The sequence below is a fragment of the Ursus americanus genome, chromosome 23, assembly GCF_024610735.1.
Source record: "Ursus americanus isolate L20-20 chromosome 23, mUrsAme1.1.p, whole genome shotgun sequence".
Classification (NCBI taxonomy): domain Eukaryota; kingdom Metazoa; phylum Chordata; class Mammalia; order Carnivora; family Ursidae; genus Ursus; species Ursus americanus.
The window spans coordinates 10,744,359-10,765,165 of NC_142149.1; the positions used below are offsets into that span (position 1 = coordinate 10,744,359).

The following is a 20,807-nucleotide window of genomic DNA, read 5'->3' on the forward strand; positions in this document are numbered from 1 at the left end:
CTTGAAATCTGTTAGTATAACAAAAAATGTTTATTTTTATTACATTTCTTGTTGCCAATATCATTGACTGTAACAAGGAATTTTTATCCTGTAAGTACTATGCTGTTAAATACGCTAACTTTAAATCTAACATTAAACTTACTGATTTATTTCAAAAGTATTCAAGTATTATGTATTATTTTGCATAGCTCAACAGAAATAAAAATCACATTTGAGTCTTCTTCTTTTCTGAACTAGATTTGTCATTTGACATATATGAGGGTCAGATTACTGCATTACTTGGCCACAGTGGAACAGGAAAGAGTACATTGATGAATATTCTTTGTGGACTATGCCCACCTTCTGATGGTGAGAGTTTTTGGACGTAAAAAAAAAAATCTCTTACTTTGGTTTATTAGTGTGACTAACCAAGGTACCGCTAAATAATTATTTATTTTTGATTTATATTTATATAAATATATATGATTTATTATTTATCCTGGATTTATCCAAACATGTACAGATTGATTTTTTTCAATGATTTGAGACCAACCACAGTGTCTATAAATGTGTTTTATTATTTTTTTATTATACATATTTGTTTTTCAATAGAAAATAAAAATGATTCAGTCATGTTTAATGAAGTAAAAAGGATCTGATTTTGTTACTTATTTTATCAGATATTTGTGTGTATTTTTCATTTTCAAGGAAGGATAAATCAGTAATTAATTGGAAATTAAATGAGACCTATAGATATTTTAGATTGTAGGTACAGATTTCTAAATATACAATAACAGTTCAAAAGGAAAGAATGGTAAATAGCAACACCATCTCCTAAAATAGAATTATAAGAGCAATACCTTAAACATATGATTTTTGTATGTGATTGCCCTGTAGGTGAGAATTTAATATGGCAGCTCCATATTTCCACAATAACCTCATAGAGTGGCAGTACAATAAATATTTTACTTTAAGAAAGGCTGAATTTCCATGTATTAAATCTGCATTTCTTAAAATGTAGCTTAACTTTTAAAATTAGTTTTGTTTTGTTGCTTATCCCTAATTGTGTCATTTTTAATAATAGTGGTAATATCTTATCTTTAATAGGAATTTATGATTTTTGTTACAATTCTCCATACATTATCACATTGATTTAGTAGTTCTTAAAATTAAGTAGGATATATTTGTATTTAGGTTATAGAAGAGAAAAGCTGGAATTCAGATTGATTTTCTCAAGACCACACATCTAGTTAGGGGAAGATTTTTAGTTTCTTCTTTCCACTACTGAATAATGCCTGGAAATGAAGGAAAATGCTATGGAATATAAGTGTAAATAATGTACCAGTATACAATTATATTTAGTGTTAAGCTGTGTGGTTCCTTGCTCTTTTCACTATGTAATATTACCTGAAAATGAAGGAAAAGGAGGTTGGAAATAAGGTGGAAGCAGATCACCAATAGTATGGAAATGAGGGTTTGTTGTATCTTCCAAGTTTATATTAACTCATACCTTACATATTTACTGTATACAAGTAACTAAATTATTGGTGTACATTAAGGCATATATACTTTTTACTACTTAATATAGTTAGTATAAATTTAAATATATATTTTGCTTTTAGGATTTGCATCTATATATGGACACAGAGTCTCAGAAATAGACGAAATGTTTGAAGCAAGAAAAATGATTGGCATTTGTCCACAGTTAGATATACACTTTGATGTTTTGACAGTAGAAGAAAACTTATCCATTTTGGCTTCAATCAAAGGAATACCAGCCAATAATGTAATACAAGAAGTATGTCATTCATATAGAAATTTTACTTTATTACCTATAAATTACTAACCTTTTGTAATAACTGTTGTAAAAAAATGCATGAAAATCTAAATAAAAACCTGTTCTGAGCCAGTAAACAAATTTATTACAAAGAATTCGATGGAATTTAGAGTAAATATTTTAGTACATATAAAATAGTCCTTGTTTCATCTGGAGGATACTAGCCTCTCTATATAGGTTTTTCTTTTCTTCCTTCCTTTCCTTTCCTTTCACATCTGCCTCCTTTCCTACACACACACACACACACACACACACACACACAGCTTTCCAACTGATCCCTTCACCACTACCCAGGAAGTCTCCAAAGTAAAACAGACCTTTCAATTAGGAATCTTTTTATCTGTTATTTCAAAATTATATATGAATAAATGTCAAAATTAAAGTCTGTACTAAAAGAACATTTTTTAAGTTGATATTAAAATCGGGACATTTAAAATTAATATTGATAATTATGTAAATCATATAATTTAAAAAATAACATTGTTCTCACTTCACAGGTGCAGAAGGTTTTACTGGATTTAGACATGCAGGCTATCAAAGATAATCAAGCTAAAAAGTTAAGTGGTGGTCAAAAAAGAAAACTGTCTTTAGGAATTGCTGTTCTTGGGAATCCAAAGGTAAATAAATATTAATACACAAATATAATTTGTATTTACATACAATAATGCGTTGTGTAAAGTTTCAGTATGCATAAAACGTTATATATTATTATGGATGTGATTATAATGGAAAGGTTTGAAACTCGAGTCATAAAGATAAAACATACCATAGTGGTTACTTCTGGGAAGGGGAATGGAAAGGATGGATTTCAGTTATATTTGCAATGTTTTATTTCTTTAAAAAAACATCTGCAGGAAATATGGCCTAAAAAATGGCATTTGTTGCATTTCACTGGTGGCTTTAACAGTATTGTTCTAATTCTCTCTTTAGTTTTCTATATGTTTGTAATAGTTCATAATAAAATTTAAAAAACAGAACAAAACCAAAGGAATAGTTCAGTTTTTCACTGTTCTGCTGATTTTATTTTGTATTTGTCTGTTCTGTGCTCCTCTTTGTCCTATAAAACAGAACCATCTGTTACAGTGCTTGGCATAGGGCTAGAAAGCTACAGCCCGAGCCCTCTTGGTCCTTGCCATCCTGCTACATTTCTCCTTGCTGCTATAGCTTGGGATGACTCTGGGTTCTGGCTTTAAGTTAATTTATCTTTCTCTCAACCCCCATAAATATTTTGTTTTTTAGTTTATGTATCTGATTGTTATACACTTATGTCTTATATGTTACCGATAACTAGTCTTTTAAAATTGAAACAAGGAAAATATTCACTTGCCAAACGGATAATTTAAAAAAATTTATGCTAGCTCATATATGAATAAAAAACTCAGATCTAATATACTTCCTGTTGGAATAATAATTTAAAATGGGAAGGTTTCCCAATGTGCATAAATTTTGTGTATTTTAGTTTTTCTGAGGATTCTCTGCCATTCCCTGCTCTTTTTCACACAGATACTATTGCTAGATGAACCAACAGCTGGAATGGACCCCTGTTCTCGTCATATTGTTTGGAATCTTCTGAAATATGGAAAATCTAATCGGGTAACAGTGTTTAGTACTCATTTCATGGATGAAGCTGACATTCTTGCTGGTGAGATTTTTATTTTATTTTTGAAGGATAAAGTCATGGGGTCAAACAGGATATGGACAAAGAGATATTAAATCCCGAGGAATAAAGAAGCTGTGTAATCTTCACAGCTGTGTGTTTTAAACTTTTTAAAAAATGACATATTTTTGTGTTTGGGAGTCCTACAGACCATCTCAGATTCAGTAATTTGCTAGAACTAATAGGACTCGGCATATAGTTATACTTACGAGTTCTTACCACAAGACTGAAAGGGTACAAAGCAAAATCAGCAAAATGAAAAGGCATGTGGGACATGGAGGAAACCAGACATGAGTTTCCAAAAATCCTCTCCCAGTGGTGTCACACAGAATATGCTTAATTTCTCTAGCAAGGAGTTGTTAATGACATATGTGAAATGTTGTCTACCAGGAAAGCTCATTAGAGACTCTGTGCCCAAGGTTTTTAGTGGGTGCTGGTCATAGAGGCAGCTTCTGACTGCCATGTACCTAAATTCCACTCTCCCAGAAGGAAGCAAGTGTTCAGCACAATGTACATTGTAGTTTCATTTTGTGAGTAGTATCTTTTTTTTTTTTAAAGTATTTAGAAAACCCAACAAACTGACATTTTTTTGTTGTTGTTTGTTTTTTGTTTTTTGTTTTACATTTGATTATAAAGGAAATTGTGAACATGCTTGCAATGGTGAGCCTTTTAGGAAGAGTCTGAGATATTCGGAACAGTATTAGGAAAGTAGACTCCAGAGTTGGAACTTTGTGGGTACAGTGTCTGGCTTTGTTACTTAATAGCTACGTGAAACATGGTCGAATGGTATGTTTTCTCATTGCCTCAGTGTTCTCATTTAAAAACCAGGAAGTGATAATCTGATTTCTTTCTAATAAGGTTGTATTTAATGATACTTATTGATAGTGTCTTATGTGGTAGTTCCCAAAATATAAATGCCAACTGACTTAGAAAATTGAAATGCAAATGCTGTTATTAACTTAAAAATTGAAATGCAAATTTCTGTTTGCAGATAGGAAAGCTGTCATATCACAAGGAATGTTGAAATGTGTTGGTTCTTCAATTTTTCTCAAAAGTAAATGGGGGATTGGCTACCGCCTAAGGTATCATTCATTCTTGATTGACTTTATTCTTTAGAGTATTCTTGATCTACTGTTACTATATTTGAGATTTGCCATAATGTGCTTTGGCCAATTTTTATGGAACTAACTTTACTTCAAGCATTCAGAATTTACTTTTGGTTGTTTATTAATTATTAAAAAAAATATGACTTTTGGTTTTCTCTAGCATGTACATAGACAGATATTGTGCCACTGAATCTCTTTCTTCCCTGGTTAAACAACATATACCTGGAGCTACCCTATTACAACAGAATGACCAACAACTTGTGTATAGCTTGCCTTTTAAGGACATGGACAAATTTGCAGGTATTACTTTCAGTTTCCTGATTGTTGAACCAGGATCTTGCATTGGAAATACGTTTTCTTGATTTACTTTGTTGTATATTTTTCTGTGTAATATTTACATGTTCCCAGATGGCTTTACTTTACTTTTACATTTCTGCTTTACTTTTGAAAGTCAGAAACTATAAGCTAACTTGGGTTTTTTTCTTTCCATTTTTTTAGAAACACTATGCAGGAAACTGTAACTAATATGTTAATTTAAGTAAATGTATTTGCTTTGTTATCAAGAAAGATTGCTCCATTGGCTCAGAGGCCTCCTGGGAATGTGTAATTATACACGCATACACCTACAGTTGTTTGTATGTGTTCTGAAGTTCTTTTCCAGTTTATGATTCTATAATGAAGGACATAATAATATGTAAACCCTTGAATTATTTTAATAGTGGCATTATTTTTCTGCTTTATAATGAGGAACTCATACTCAGTCTTCTTATCTGTTTAGGGAATCTCTTAATAACCAAAAGGATATTATTGATGCAGATAAGTTGTGCAGAATTCCCATAACATTTATCTCATTTAGACAGAGATTTTCTATATTAATTTAATTGATTTTTTTCCTAGGGAAAAGAAGAATCCTTAATTAACTGGGATGAACCACATAGGCCAACTTTAATGTACCCTGCCTGTTATTCTGTAAAATATTTCTTAGGTTTAATTTATAATATGATAAATATCCACTAGATATATCTCTATAAACAAACATTCCTTGGAAGTCCTTAGCAAGTTTTAGGAATGTTAATGGGGTCCTGAGACCAAAGTGTTTGAGAACTACTGTGCTAGCAGAGTAAATTTAGTCCTATCCCATTTTAAAAGAGTATTTTAGAATAATTCATGATGATGTGCTTAACTACACAACATTCTTTCATTTTTTTTCCTTTAGGTTTATTTTCTGCTCTAGACACTCATTCAAATTTGGGTGTAATTTCTTATGGTGTTTCAATGACGACTTTGGAAGATGTGTTCTTAAAGCTAGAAGTTGAAGCAGAAATTGACCAAGCAGGTAAAAACAAAATTAACAAAAAATTTTAGGCAATGAACCAGAGACATGGTAAACAAATAATTATATAAACATGTGAAATATGTTTTTAGAGGAAGAAAGGGTAGATAGAAATAGGTAAATAAGTAACTGAGATATTTACTGATAGCAGTAGGAGTTATGAAGGAAATAATGGGGTGGTCTTGGGAGTCAGATAACTTAGTTTGTATCTTCAGGGGAACTGTGTTGAGATGATAAACTCAGGCGTGGATGGCAAGAAAAATCTAAATGTGTGAGGATTTTATTGCAAAGCTTTTTAGATAAAGGGAACTGCTACTGCACACTTTTTCTTTTAAAGATTTTATTTATTTATTTGACAGGGAGAGGGAGAAGCAGGTTCCCCACTGAGTAGGGAGCCTGATGCGGGGCTCGATCCCAGGACCCCGGGATCCTGGCCTGAGCCGAAGGCAGACGTTTAACTAACTGACCCACCCAGGTACCCCTAGAAACTGTAAGGAATGAGTTGGATGTGTTTGATGACAGAGAAAAGGCCACTGTGGATAGAGTTTAGAGAGCCAAAGAGAGGTCAGAGGGGAGGGCCAGGGGCCAGATCATGTTTAGTCTTTGAATATCTGGAAAATAATTTGTTTTCTTAGTGCAATATGAAGCTATTGAGAGTTCTAAAGCAAAGGAGTAACATGACCTGATTTGCATGTTTAAAAAATGCATTCTGGGGGCACCTGGGGGGCTCAGTTAGTTAAGCGTCCGACTCTTGATTGCAGCTCAGGTCATGATCTCAGGGTTGTGAGATTGAGCCCCGCATCTGGCTCTGCACTGGATGTGGAGCCTGCTTATGGTTCTCTCTCCCTCTTCCGTTGCCCCCTCTCCTCCCAAAAAAAGTAAGAAAATAAATTAATAATAAAAAAATTAAAAATGCATTCTGATTGTTAAATGATGAGTAGATTATAAAGGAAGTGTGGAAGCAGGAAGACTGTTAAGAAACTATTATACTTAATCTTAGCTTGAAATAGGGTGGTTGTGAAAATAGGGAAACAGAATAGACTTGGACTATATTCACAGTACTGGTGATGACTTGCTGATGGATTGTCAGGTGTTAGGGAAAAGGAAGAATCAAGAATAATTCCTAAGCTTTTTGCTTGAGAATTGGGAATGGAACTGCCATTTCCTGGGCGCCTGGATGGCTCAGTCGTTGGGCATCTGCCTTCGGCTCAGGGCGTGATCCCGGCATTCTGGGATCGAGCCCCGCATCGGGCTCTTCCGCTGGGAGCCTGCTTCTTCCTCTCCCACTCCCCATGCTTGTGTTCCATCTCTCACTGCCTGTCTCTTCTTCTGTCAAATAAATAAATAAAATCTTAAAAAAAAAAAAAAAAAGGAATTGCCATTTCCTGCGAGTGGGGAAGGAGCAAGTTTGTGGAAAGGAGGAATCTCGGCATGAATTTTGGGTATATTGTTTGAGATGCTTATTGGACATCCAAGTGGCGGTGTACAGTGGGCAGTTGGATTAACACATTTGGAGCTGAGTGAAGATGTTAGGGCTTAAGATATAAATTCTGGAGTTACTCACAGATAGATGGTACCATGGGTTTGGATGAAATTACTCAGGGAAAGAGTACAGATGAAGAGTGGACAGGCAAGCCCTGAGGTTGAGTGGTGAAGGGCCAGTAGGGCTGACTGAGAAGGACCCATCTTTGCATTTTCTGTCTTCACAAAAGGAGATGTAAAACCCAGACAAAATAGTGTTTTAGGAAAGAGGAGGTGATCCTTATTTGCTGATTGCTGTGAAGAATAAGATAAGAACAGAAAAGATGGTTTTGGTAACAGGGAAGACAGTGAGGGCTTTGATAGTGTGGAAGTCAGTGGTGACCTTGACAGTATCCACTTCAGTGGTGTGGTAAAGGTCAAAGCTGGTTCTGTGAAGTTTAAGGTGAGAATGTGTGTTGAGGAAACTTTTCTTATGATTGAAAGTTAGCGAGATGGTGGTGGTGGTGGGTCAGGAGGGTGAAGGAAACAGGATGTTTCTCTCAAACAGGGAGAAAGGACAAAAGTCAGGTTTATGATGAGGATGTGATATCAGACTGTAGTTAGAGAAAGTTCACATAAAAGTTTTAGATCTTATATAATTGGAGAGAGAACAAGATGTCAGATTTGGACATGTCCAGTTTGATAAAATTGAGTAGAGATAAAGGTGTAGAAATAGAAATAGAGGAAGTCAGGATGTAGAACGCTTCCTCATTGATTAATTTTATATGTGTTTGGTCTCATGAAAAAATCATATAGTATGGGGGTGCCTGGGTGGCTCAGTCAGTTACGAGTCTGCCTTTGGCTCAGGTCATGATCTCAGGGTCCTGGGATCGAGCCCCAAATCGGGCTCCCTGCTCAGCGGGAAGCCTTCTCCCGCTCCCCCTCCTCCCCACTTGTATTCTCTCTCTGTCAAATAAATAAATAAAATCTTTAAAAAAAATCATGTGTATGTCTTTTTTGTGTCTAGTTTCTTTTACCTAATATATGTTTATAAGGTTTGAACTGTGGTTGTATAGTAGTTTATTCCGTTTCATTGTTTTAGACTATTCTATTATAAGAGTATTTCACAGCTTATGCGTTACCCTGTTAGTATACATTTGGGTTCTTCCCAGTTTATGGCTATTCTTGACAGGTAGCTAGTAAGAATATTCTTGTATATGTGTTTTGGTGGACCTATGTATGTATCTTTGTTGCATTTATACCTATGGGTATAAGATATGCATGTGTTCAGTTTTAATAACATTGCCAAAGTATATGAGAGTTCTCTTTGTCCTGCATCACCACCAGATGTGTGCTTCTTTAAAATTTACATGCCTCGGAAAGATTTTCATTCTTTTAAGGACTATCCCATAATTTTCTGCCTTTCTTTTGTTTTGGCAAATAGATTATAGTGTATTTACTCAGCAACCACCAGAGGAAGAAATGGATTCAAAATCTTTTGATGAAATGGAGCAGAGCTTACTTATTCTTTCTGAAACCAAGGCTTCTCTTGTGAGCACCATGAGCCTTTGGAAACAGCAGGTGTATACAATAGCAAAGTTTCATTTGCTTACCTTGAAACGGGAAAGTAAATCAGTAAGATCAGTGTAAGTATGATCACTTTCCTGCCTGATGAGTTGTTTTTTTAAGGCTATAAATTCAATTTGTCATCTTAATTTTTTAAGTGTAGACATACGTAAATCTGTGTAGTTTTGAAAGATTAAGACTATAACTTCACAATGTCAGAGAAAAGAATTATGCATTTAGCGATTTCTTTGAATGCCACTAGAGCTTTCACTCTTTTTTTAAAGTAGCATTTTTTGTCTCATCTAAATGAGGGACTGTCATAATATTCTTCAGTTGTGTAATTTTTGAATTATTATCACTATTTAAATTTTGTTTTGCAATTATATTTTACACAGTTGTTTTGTATGTATTCCCTTATGTATAACTGCTTTTTGTAAACAGCAGGAAGAGTAAGTTTTATCTCTGTATCAGATAAAGAAACGGAAATACAAAGAAGGCTTTATAGCTTGTAGAACTGGGATTAAAATGATATCTTTTCAACTTTGCTTTACCTCTCTCAGGTTCCCATGGGTGCTAGACTTTCAATTATTGGGACGTAACATTAAATATTTTCATGTAACACAAACTGATCTTGTTACATCCCTAATGGCAGTAGAAATAAAATTTAATAAGCAAGAATATTGTTACATGCTTGAGATATGCTGAATTCATTTGCTTTTTTGCCCTAGTTTATTCAGTATCAAAGAAATGTCAGTCAAGGGTCTTATATATTCTGGTCTCAGCATTACTAAAAGAAAAATATATATTTAAATCAACATGTTTCAGTTTATTTAATTGAATACTACTCTCCTAAAATACTCCCTGAAAAATAATAAAAGTCTTAGTTTAGGCTGCCTTAACAAAATAACATAGACTTGGGTGGCTTGAACAACAGAGATTTATTATATCATGGTTTTGGAGAGTTGGAAATCAGATTAAGGTACAAAATTAGTCCTCAGGGCAGTCTTCCTGGCTTGCAGAGATAGGCCATTATCTTGCTGTGTGCTCATATGACTTTCTTTGTTGATGCACAGGAGACAGAGAGCAAGCTCTCTGATTTCTGTTAGAAGGGCACTAATCCTATCTCAAGGGTTCTATGCTCATGACTTCATCAAATTCTGATTACCTCCCAAAGGCCTTATTCCTAATACCACCGCACAGGGGGTTAGGGCTTCAGCGTATAAATTGCAAGGGTGGGGGGTGACACAAACATTCAGTTCCTATCAAAAAGTATTCCAAATATTCATTTGACCATCTGCGCATTTAGGAAATACTATATCTTATATTTCCTGTCCTAAGGAGTTATTAGCATATGTAAACACATAAGAGGTTCTATAGTAAAGAAATTGCTTCAATTTTGTTAAATCTAGAGTTTACAAATACTGTTTAATCATGAATTTTTTAATGTAAAACACCTATTAACTGATTATGGAACTAAGGTTTAATGCAGTATGCTTTTGGAAATGCTGATTCAGTATACTTACAACAATTTAAAAGAGCAATTTTTTAAAAATTAGAGGGTTTCTGGAAATTATAAAATGCTAAACTGTGGTAATCTAAGCTCTCTCTACCCACTTGCTATTTCACCTATCCCATAAAATGTAGCAAATATTTTGTAGGATAAGACCAAAGGATATCTGTCTTCCAGATAGAAGGGCATTTTGAATAGATAATAGAATTATGTACTTGACCAACAGCAAATAATGATCCTTGTAACTGACTGTAGTATATTCGTTTTGCCTCTCTCTAGAGGAACAATGGAAATTAATATGGTGTGGATGACATTTCAAAGATATCAGTCATTCAGAGTTTCACTGTATTTAAAAACAAAACAAAGGTTCCCTGTATTTTTGTTTCCTTCTCTGTATCTAAAATATTTTTGTGTTGTAACTTTCCTAATACATAGGGGAGTAAATAGTTAAAACTTGGGGCAGGAAATAGAGTAGTTCCCTCAGGACAATAGACCTGTAAATGTGGCATAATATCTGGTTCTTAAAGAACTATAAACACAAGTTTACATACCCTATAAAAGTTTCAGGATGACTCTGATCTTAGTTTCATAACTTTTAATTTTGTCATTGAATACCGGCTTTCTGTCCGGTATTGTCATGAGATCATTTTGGAGAGTAGAAATTCTATTCCCAAGTGCTGTTCCTTTCAGGTTTTTCTTTTTTCTCTCCTCCCTCTGTCTCTCTCTCTCTCTCTTTTTTTTCACATGTGTACTTTTGACTGTTATTCGAAGGAGGATTTTTAAAAATAGATTTACATATTAATGTGCCCTTTGCTGTTTTATTTTTTTCCTTTCAGGTTGCTTCTGCTTTTAATTTTTTTCGCAGTTCAGATTTTTATGTTTTTGGTACATCGCTCTTTTAAAAATGCTGTGGTTCCCATCAAACTTGTTCCGGACTTATATTTCTTAAAACCTGGAGATAAACCTCATAAATACAAAACAAGTCTGCTTCTTCAAAATTCTACTGGTGAGAGTGTGTGAAGGTCTGTGAATGTGTGTTGGTTGGGGCATGGGGTGTGGGGTATAGGTCAGAGGTTGGGATTTTAGAAATAGATGTAAGGTAAAGGCATGGTCTGTACAAATCTAAGTTTTAAAAACTACTTGTTGATGCTGAGTAATGTATTACAGAAATGAAAGTTTGGTTAAGTGTAGATTACAGTTTTTAAAACTAACCTTGTACTGTTTATGATATTAAGATTTCCTTTTTTAATGGTAGCAACATATTCTTAGAGTAGTGTGTTTCATATTAAAGTTTATGACAAGCAAAATAAACTTAAGTTGAAACACCTTTAGAAAGAGTTGCAGTATGTAATATTTATGCAGTTAGATGTCTAAATAGAAATGTTTAGGTAATTTTTCAAGGACTGTGAAAAATTAGAATTAAGAAAAATGGCATTAAATATAAATATTTCTAATCAAATACATTAAATTGATTATGAAAAATTTTGAATTTGCTGTTGATTATTCTTAATTACATAGTTGTTAAATATGAAAAAAAATTAAGAACTATGGTCTTGAGCAAGACTCAGAACAAGTAAAAAAAATTGACATCAGATTCTGCTTTTCAAAATAATAAAACTTTATATAAAATTTCATTCATATATGAACAGTTTCTACAGAATCTCTCATCTGCATAGATAGTTTATAGTCCCAAGGTTCTTGAAGAGTAAATCAAGGTTAGCTAACTCTGGCAAATTTACAGCAAAACAGGGGCAACTTTATTTGCTTATCTTGCTGCAATAGGTTAGAAAATTGTATTTAATATAGTCATTTATATAACTCACAAACTCTTTGGGGTTTAATATTTTCCAACATTTACCTATATTCTAGTATCTTTCCTTTTTGATTCATTATTAACTGAAGAGCTTTGACCAGTGTTAGATAATAATCGTAGTTAGGGATGATTATAAATAACTCTTAAAATCATCACTTTTGGGGCACCTGGGTGGCTCAGTCGTTAAGCATCTGCCTTCGGCCCAGGGCATGATCCCAGGAGTCCTGCTCCGCTGGGAAGCCTGCTTCTTCCTCTCCGACTCCCCCTGCTTGTGTTCCCTCTCTCGCTGGCTGTCTCTCTCTCTGTCAAATAAATAAATAAATAAATAAATAAATCTTTAAAAAAAATAATCACTATTAAAATGTGACTCAGTTTATTATATAATCTTTGTTCTTTTGGAGAAACGATATATTTCATGACAAAACTACTCGAGTAGAAAATGTATTGTTTTATAATTTCTTTCATTAGAATTTTTATTTTGATTTTAATACACATTTCATGTTGGTAAAATATAGTGCTGCATAGAGCCTTATACTCATTATAGTGACATGTTTTGTGTGTTTGGGAAATTGTATATGTATCTCAAATCATTTTGTTTTGAGTTCACTCTCACTAATCTGCAGAAATACTAGTATTTTCAAAGTTTTGTCCCTTTTGTTATTTTTTAGTATTTCTAGAATTGCTTACATATGTACCCTATATCTTCCTCGGCCTTTTTGGTACTAAATAAAGCCATGTTTCATTTGGAAATTACTGGCTTCTATGTGTCTATATTGAAGCATATCCGATCCTCCTTGCAAAACTTTTTGTATCACAGGTGATATAGTTCCTTCAGTTATAATGTAGCTCTCTTCTCTAGAGTACAGAGCCACTGTGGCAAGTTAGAGAAGAGAGATCATTTGAGATTCTACATCAGGAGTAAATGTAGTATCTAAAAAAGCAAGCACTAAAAGCACCAGTCTCTCTGATACTCAAGTTTGGTGCTGAGTCTGATCCACCTGCCATACTATTTTTAATTACCGATAGTTGTTTCCTTTGTTTGATTTTGATTTCTCTCAGTCACATTTGTCCTTTCTGGTTTTTCTGAAGATGGAGGGGGAACAGTTTCCATTCATCAGACTTGTTGGTATGGATTTAAACCTCGGACAGGATTCATAATCTTTCCCTTGGCTCCAGGCAATTTAAAGAATGTAGATGGAGACCTGATTATGTGTTTTAATATTTCAAGGCAGTTAAGGCAATTGACATTTATAAAATTTGTCTGCTCAAAGCACACAGAAATCCTCTAAGAAGTGGTATTACCTGACTCCACACCCTGCTTGGGTCTACGTTTCTGAGCCTAGCAGGCCCTCTTATTACAGAAAATTGCCAGATTTTTATTCTCACAATTTAACCAAATTTCATGTGAGTATTATAGGTTAAATTTCAACGTAACAATAGTAGCAGCAGCAGGAGCTAAAATTTGTACAATTACTGTGCCAGGTTCTGTGTTTAAAGCCTGTGTATAGGGGCGCTGGGTGGCTCAGTAGTTAAGTGTCTGCCTTCAGCTCAGGGCGTGATCCCAGAGTCCTGGGATCAAGCCCCACATCAGGCTCCTCCACTGGGAGCCTGCGTCTTCCTCTCCCACTCCCCCTTCCTGTGTTCCCTCTCTCACTGGCTGTCTCTCTCTCCATCAAATAAATAAATAAAATCTTAAAAAAAAAAACAAAAACGGAACAAATCTCTAAAAAAAATAACTAAAGCCTGTGTATATATTGGCTTGGATCTGAATCCAGGCTGACTGGCTCCAGAGCCGGTATTCTTAATCATGTCGTATGTAATGAAGATAATCTTTTTTTTAAAAAAGCTCTTTCCAATGTTATTAAAAGTCTGTGCCTGTTTCTTATTTAAACTGATTCTTTATTATTTGCTTATTTTCTCATATCAGACTCTGATATCAGCGATCTTACTAGCTTTTTCACAAACCAGAACATAGTGGTGACAATGTTTAATGACAGTGACTATGTGTCTGCTGCTCCCCATAGTGCAGCTTTAAATGTGATGTATTCAGAAAAGGTAAGAGTAATATACGTGAGTGAATACCTATTTGAGAGTTACAGAATACTAAGATATTTTCTCTAAAATTAATCATTTGCTGATTTGACCTCATTAGTTGGAAATTAGAATTTACTTTTGGACATAGCTAGCTGTGTTTATAATGTATTTTATGACCTGGTGGATGACCAATAAATAAAACTATTAAAAATTTAATCTTTGTGTTATATTTTTGTTTAAAATGCCAAAATATTTATAGACTCCAAACCAGGTTGTCTTTATCTGTCTATCTTTATCTATTGAATATTATTTCTATAATTTGTTGAATCAACTTTTAGTGAGGATTTCCTTAGTCTGTGAGAAAAACTTAGTACATAGTAGCAGTGTATTTATATATGGTATGTAATAACGCTCTCTTTTTTTAAATTGTAGGACTATGTTTTTACAGCTGTTTTCAACAGTACTATGGTTTGTTCTTTACCTGTATTAATGAATATTATCAGTAATTATTATCTTTATCATTTAAATGTGACCGAAAGCATCCAGGTCTGGAATACCCCATTCTTTCAAGTAAGCAAACTTTAAAAAGTGTGTGTGTGTGTGTGTGTGTGTGTGTGTGTGTGTGTGTGTGTGTTTGCATGCACCTGTGTGTAATAAAAGCCAAGGGCTAATATAAGGGAAATCTGTAGATGTTCATCATGTGGCAGTTCTTAGTCTTACTAAAACTTGAATTGGGGATACTTTACATCTGGGTTTAGGAGTGCCCAGGGTTAGTTTGCTTCAAGGTCAAGGAGGTTCTGTCGTGGTACTGATATTTTTATAAAGAGTAAGTATTTTTTGTATTAATCATATAAGAAAAATTAAGATAATTTAAAAATGAATATTGTCCATTTAAAATCTCTTACTGGGGTATTGAAAGAAACTTGAGAAGTTGCTCATACAGTCATTTTTTCCTCTAGATAGGACTATTGGGTTATAAATGTGAAAATTAACTTAAGTTTTCAGAAAAATAGTCAACATTTTTCTCTCACCCTAATGTTTTATTTTTCACATACTGAAAAATAAATGGAAAATATCTTTCTGTCATAGCATTTTTACTTTCTATTGCTATACTTTTTAACATTTTTATTGAGATATACTTCATATACTATTAACTCATTTCAATCCACTGATTTTTATTATGTTCATAGAGTTCTGCATCCGTCACTACATCAGTTCTAGATTTCATTGTCTCTCCCACCCTCCAGAAGACCGTTGTACCTGTTGAGGGTGGGGGTAATACAGTGCACTTGGTTCTGGGTAGTTTGTATTTGGGGCACCAGCTGTTTAGTTGTCTGGAAAAGTTTCCTTCTGTACTTGGATCTTTGGGGCAGCTTGGAACCTTTGAGGCCTGTGGGAATTATAGCCCCCCCTGCTGCGGAGAAGAAACTCCTGTTTTATATGAGGCTGAGTTTGTTCCAAAGTACAGCTTTTTCAAAAGAAAGACGGCCCCGAGATCCCAAATGGCTCATAGTCCCAGCGACCAATGAAAGCATCAAACATCATTCTGACATGGTCCTGTTCATTGCATAGGACTGCTGGTGGACGTTAACTGCTTTTTAATGTACATTATTATTTTTAATTAAATGGTAAAGCTTAATTTAAATGCCCTGTTATTCTGTGTTGTAGATAAGAAAATGGAAATACGATGATTTGCTCAGGATTATGTAGCTACTTAGTAAGTGGCTGAGTTGGTCCTGTAACTCACTGTCTGTTAACTTGCCTCCTGTTTTGTCATATAGACTATGCCTAGGATAGGTATCCTGATGTGTTTCTTCAGAGGTTTTGATAGTCTTTCATTAAGAAAGTACTAAGATGATAAGTGATTCTCAGTTTCATTTCTTACTCTGTGATTATCTTTCAGGAAATTACGGACATAGTTTTTAAAATTGAGCTGTATTTTCAAGCAGCTTTACTGGGAATCATTGTTACTGCAATGCCGCCTTACTTTGCCATGGAAAATGCAGAGAATCATAAGGTAATGATTGAGTTAAAATTACAGGTAAAGTTTGTTAGTAAGAAATCTCATACAAAACAATAACCTATTTTGCATGAGTGCAAGACTTATATTTTAGGAGTAAGTAAATGGAGAATACACATACTTACTATAGTAATAGTAATACCTATCATTTATTACTTGAGTCCCTGTCACATGCTTCAAAAGTTATATCTTTTAATCCTTACAACATTGTGATGTAAGTTTTATGTTACCGACTTTATTTATAGGTCAAGAAGTAGGGATGGGAGTGGTCATATCATGTGCCCAGTTGTCTCATCTCATTTAAGTAGTAGATCCTTATGTTCATAATTGGTACACTAACCTGCCTCTCCCCCTTTACCTTTAATGGAATGTGTTGAATGTACAAGGTACTTAATTTTTGCTAAATGAAAAAAATATGTAGATAATGATTGTGATCACCAGAGCCTAGGAAAAATTGCTTTGTGTACAGAGGTTGTTCGGTATCCTTTTTACTTTCCTTTCTGCTTCTTTCTCTTCTGTCCTCAGGCACATGGTGCTCTTGTACAGTCCCTTGCTGTTCAAAGCCTTCCACCCTTCCACACTGCTGACCTTGTCGCTCTCTTACTCCTCTAATCAAAATTCTCATTCTCCACATGTCTTCTTAAGTCAGCGGAAGCAGATTTGTCTAAATTAATTTACCCAGTGTGACAAATAATGAGAGGCAGACAATTACATATTTTAATAATTTTCTTTAGTGGAAAAGTAATACATGAGTCTCAGGAGATATTTTAAAAATATATTCATTTTTTTCTGTTATATATATTCATTCTAACTTAGAAAATGTAGGAAAGGGACGCCTGGTGGCTCAGTCAGTTAAGCGTTTGCCTTCAGCTCAGGTCATGATCTTGGAGTCCTGGGATGGAGTCCCACGTGGGGCTCCCTGCTCAGCAGGGAGTCTGCTTCTCCCTCTCCTTGTGCTGCTCCCCACCCACTGTGCGCTCTCTCTCTCTCTCTCTCAAATACTTAAAAAAAAAAAAAGTAGAAAAGCATAAGAAAATTAAAAAATACCCTTACCACCACCACTCACATATGAAACTTACTAGACAATTGCATTTTTCTCTTTTTTGTTTCAACTTAAATGTTTTTTAATTCAGATTTTTACTTAGAGAATTGTAGATTCATATTAGGTGGTAAGAAAGAATATAGTGAGATCCTCTGTATCTTACTTCACCTCAATAATAACATCTTGTAAAACTGTGGTATAATAGTAAAATCCTGGGATATTGACGTTGATACAGTCAAGATACAGGAGGACAGTGGCTTCACCACAGAGATCCCTCCTATTGCTATAACCCCCTTGACACCTTTGCTTTATTTTAGTTTTGTGTTTCTTAGCTGTACTGTATTCTGATGCTGAAAAATTTTGTCAGAATTGTACATTGCAGAACAAGCCAAACTTGTACAAATTAAAGACTATATGAAATTTATATTTAATTGTAGGAGGATTTTTATTACCTAGAGACCTGGAATGTGACCTGTATTTTTTGTTGATGTAAAATTAAAGAGTTCTACAATAATTTGCTAGAGTTTTTTGGGTGTAAAATGTTTATAATTATAATCCGTTTTCCCTCCTCCTTCTTTTTGTTTTGTAGATCAAAGCATATACCCAACTTAAACTTTCAGGACTTTTGCCATCTGCATATTGGATTGGACAAGCTATTGTTGATATCCCCTTATTTTTTCTTGTTCTTATTTTGATGCTAGGAAGTTTATTTGCCTTTCATTATGGATTATATTTTTATGCTGTGAAGTTCCTTTCTGTGGTAAGTTAACATTACTCATACTCATCCTATTTATAAGTGAAATGTTATTTTAAAAAACTAAGTATTTATAAACATGACAAGTGGTTCATCAAGTAAATTGGATATTAATCTTTTTATAGAAAGTAGAACCAGTATCTATTTTAATTATTGTATATGATACTGATAATGCAATTTATATGACTAAGTGATTTTTAAAAACAACAACTAACTATCATTATAAAATAATTCCTTGAGACTGAGGTGGTCTTTTCTGTAGACTGCCTACTTGTGTGTAATCAGGAATAATTAAACAGTCCTTCCTTAAAATGTCTTCCTTGTCTCTATGCCTGAAAGTAATTTCACAAAAAAGCTCTTCTATTCCGTAATTTAAAATATCACTTTAAATACTAAGGAAGAGTATGGCTTGCATTCATGTTCACATGTACATGACTGATACTAGACCCTTCACGTGAATGATTTATATTAGGAAAAAGGGAAAATAGAACTAGGTGATGTTGGGGTTACTGAAAGTAATTTTATCATTCTGCCAGAGATTATACTGACTATACATATTAATTTCTGCCTTATAAATTTATAAATGTTTTTCTTAAATAGTTACCAAATGCATTGAGTGCTGTATACTGAAATGGTAGCTAATAGTTGATTGAGAAGGATAAAGTTGTAACCAGCTAGTGTACTTGTTTTTATAACATGATTAGAGATAACATTTTGGTTGGCATAAAAAAGAACTACAAATAGTGTTCAGTGTAAATTATTTATTCAGGATTGTGTTAACATGTAGTTAAAAGTATGAGTTTTACTGATTTAGGAAAAATGTGCATGGTAATTCTTCAAGTAACTACAATTTCAGTTTTTGGAGTGATTGGTTGAGCAATAAAATTTGAAGAATAATCATTCCTTAATATTTTGATACAACTGGTCTTTTATAGCATATGTACTGCTAGCTATTCATATTTTTACATAAAATATACATTTCTGTTTTACAGGTTTTTTGCCTTATTGGTTATGTTCCATCAGTCATTCTCTTTACCTATGTTACTTCCTTCACTTTTAAAAAAATTTTGAATACCAAAGAGTTTTGGTCATTTATCTATTCTGTGGTAAGTCATGTTTTGTATTATTTCACCCCAGCTTTTCATAGCTTACTTGAACGTCATGAACTCTTTCAGTATTATGTTCAAAATGTTATTGTGTCTTTTCCAAGCACAGAACTTAGGTAGATAGCTGGCAGCATCTTTCTGTGTGTGTTTGTCTTCTGCATCATCCATTCCACGAAGGGATGGTACTGAAGGCATTTAAGAACTTCATGGAGAGGATGCCAGCAGCAGACAGCTGGTCCTGGCGCCTCCCGGCTAAGTATAATCTCTGGTTCCATGTTTCATTAGAGGTTAGAAAACATTTTAAATGACACAAACTTGCAAGTGAGTTTGTAGAAAATTGCTAAATACTTTTTCACTTGTTTTCTCATTTTTTTCTTTAGACAGCATTGGCTTGCATTGCAATCACTGAAATAACGTTCTTTATGGGATACACAGTTACGGCTGTTCTCCATTATACCTTTTCCATAGTCATTCCAATCTATCCGCTTCTGGGTTGTCTGATTTGTTTCATAAAGGTATGTCTGTTATATGTTTTAATATTTGAAAAGCATAAATACTGCCTAAACTTTGAGATCTTATTTCTTATATTGAATATAGTAAAAAACAAAATCAGCTTAGCTGCTCTTTACTTGATTTGAGTGTTATTAAGCAGCAGTTTAAGATTACTGTGAAATCTTTCCAAGTATGTCTTTAAGCCATAAAATCTCAAAGGAGGAGGAGTACGTCTGTTACCTGTTCTTTGATTCCCAAAAGGATGTATATAAATTGCAAGTATGATCTGACTTCAGTCAGTATTTGTTTTGAGGGAGTTTTTCAGGGATTAAATAATGTACTATTAAGGGATGAAAAAAATTAAGTGTAAGAGACTTCTTTTAAAGAAAAAATAAAACATTCGTTTTATTAAGCCTGGATAATTGAAATATTTGCATGTGATTAGAAGAAAATTAAATGATGATATTGATTTAGAATGATTGCTGACCTAATTCTATGCACCGACCCTCCTCTCCCCTACCCCTTCCCCCTGCTTTCTTTTTTGCTTCATTTTAATGTGTTTAATTTATACATCCCCAGGTAGAAATGTTTTGGCATGGGGAAGATTTTAACCTAAGTAGAAATCATAGCTATTAATATTTATAGCTATCTTATGTATAGAGAATACATGTTTGGTAAACAAAATGCATTTTAATCTAAATATTCCTACACATTGCAGCTATAAGAAAACTACTACTCACAACACTTCTGACACTAAATGTGTGGGGTTTTCCCTCACATAAAGCAATTCTGACATTTAACTACCTGGAGTTAATGCAGACTCAGGGCTACGTTCATGGTTAAGTGCTTAGTCCCACAAGATTGACTGTCCCCCCCCCCCCCACCGCCCCATTTCAGATGCCAGATCCAAGTAGTGGGTCTGCAGGTAACCCACGCTTGTGTCTGATATGGCTACAAATCCAGGGTTCCTATGACCCCTTGACAGGTTCAATAATTTGTTATAATGGCTTATAGAATTTAGGGAAACACTTTCTGGACTTTTACCAGTTTATTATATTAGATATGTAAATAAGTAGAGTAAGAGATAGGGAAGACAA

General features: G+C 34.0%; 1 protein-coding gene across 6 annotated transcripts in view; it reads left to right on the forward strand.

Moving 5' to 3' along the window:
- The window catches only part of ABCA5 (ATP binding cassette subfamily A member 5), a 121,790-nt gene that overhangs the window by 84,426 nt on the left and 16,557 nt on the right, over positions 1 to 20,807 (forward strand). For all 6 annotated transcript variants that reach the window (XR_006782697.2, XM_087854175.1, XM_087854176.1 and 3 more), the window contains 15 exons: positions 238 to 348; positions 1,602 to 1,777; positions 2,314 to 2,433; positions 3,320 to 3,458; positions 4,465 to 4,555; positions 4,740 to 4,879; positions 5,796 to 5,915; positions 8,818 to 9,019; positions 11,286 to 11,455; positions 14,190 to 14,317; positions 14,729 to 14,866; positions 16,200 to 16,313; positions 17,948 to 18,118; positions 19,105 to 19,218; positions 19,599 to 19,733. Coding sequence is in view for 5 of the 6 variants with exons in the window: in XM_087854175.1 (XP_087710301.1) it covers positions 238 to 348; positions 1,602 to 1,777; positions 2,314 to 2,433; positions 3,320 to 3,458; positions 4,465 to 4,555; positions 4,740 to 4,879; positions 5,796 to 5,915; positions 8,818 to 9,019; positions 11,286 to 11,455; positions 14,190 to 14,317; positions 14,729 to 14,866; positions 16,200 to 16,313; positions 17,948 to 18,118; positions 19,105 to 19,218; positions 19,599 to 19,733 (2,069 nt within the window). In the remaining variant the exon portion in view is untranslated. The remainder of the gene's footprint in view (positions 1 to 237; positions 349 to 1,601; positions 1,778 to 2,313; positions 2,434 to 3,319; positions 3,459 to 4,464; positions 4,556 to 4,739; positions 4,880 to 5,795; positions 5,916 to 8,817; positions 9,020 to 11,285; positions 11,456 to 14,189; positions 14,318 to 14,728; positions 14,867 to 16,199; positions 16,314 to 17,947; positions 18,119 to 19,104; positions 19,219 to 19,598; positions 19,734 to 20,807) is intronic.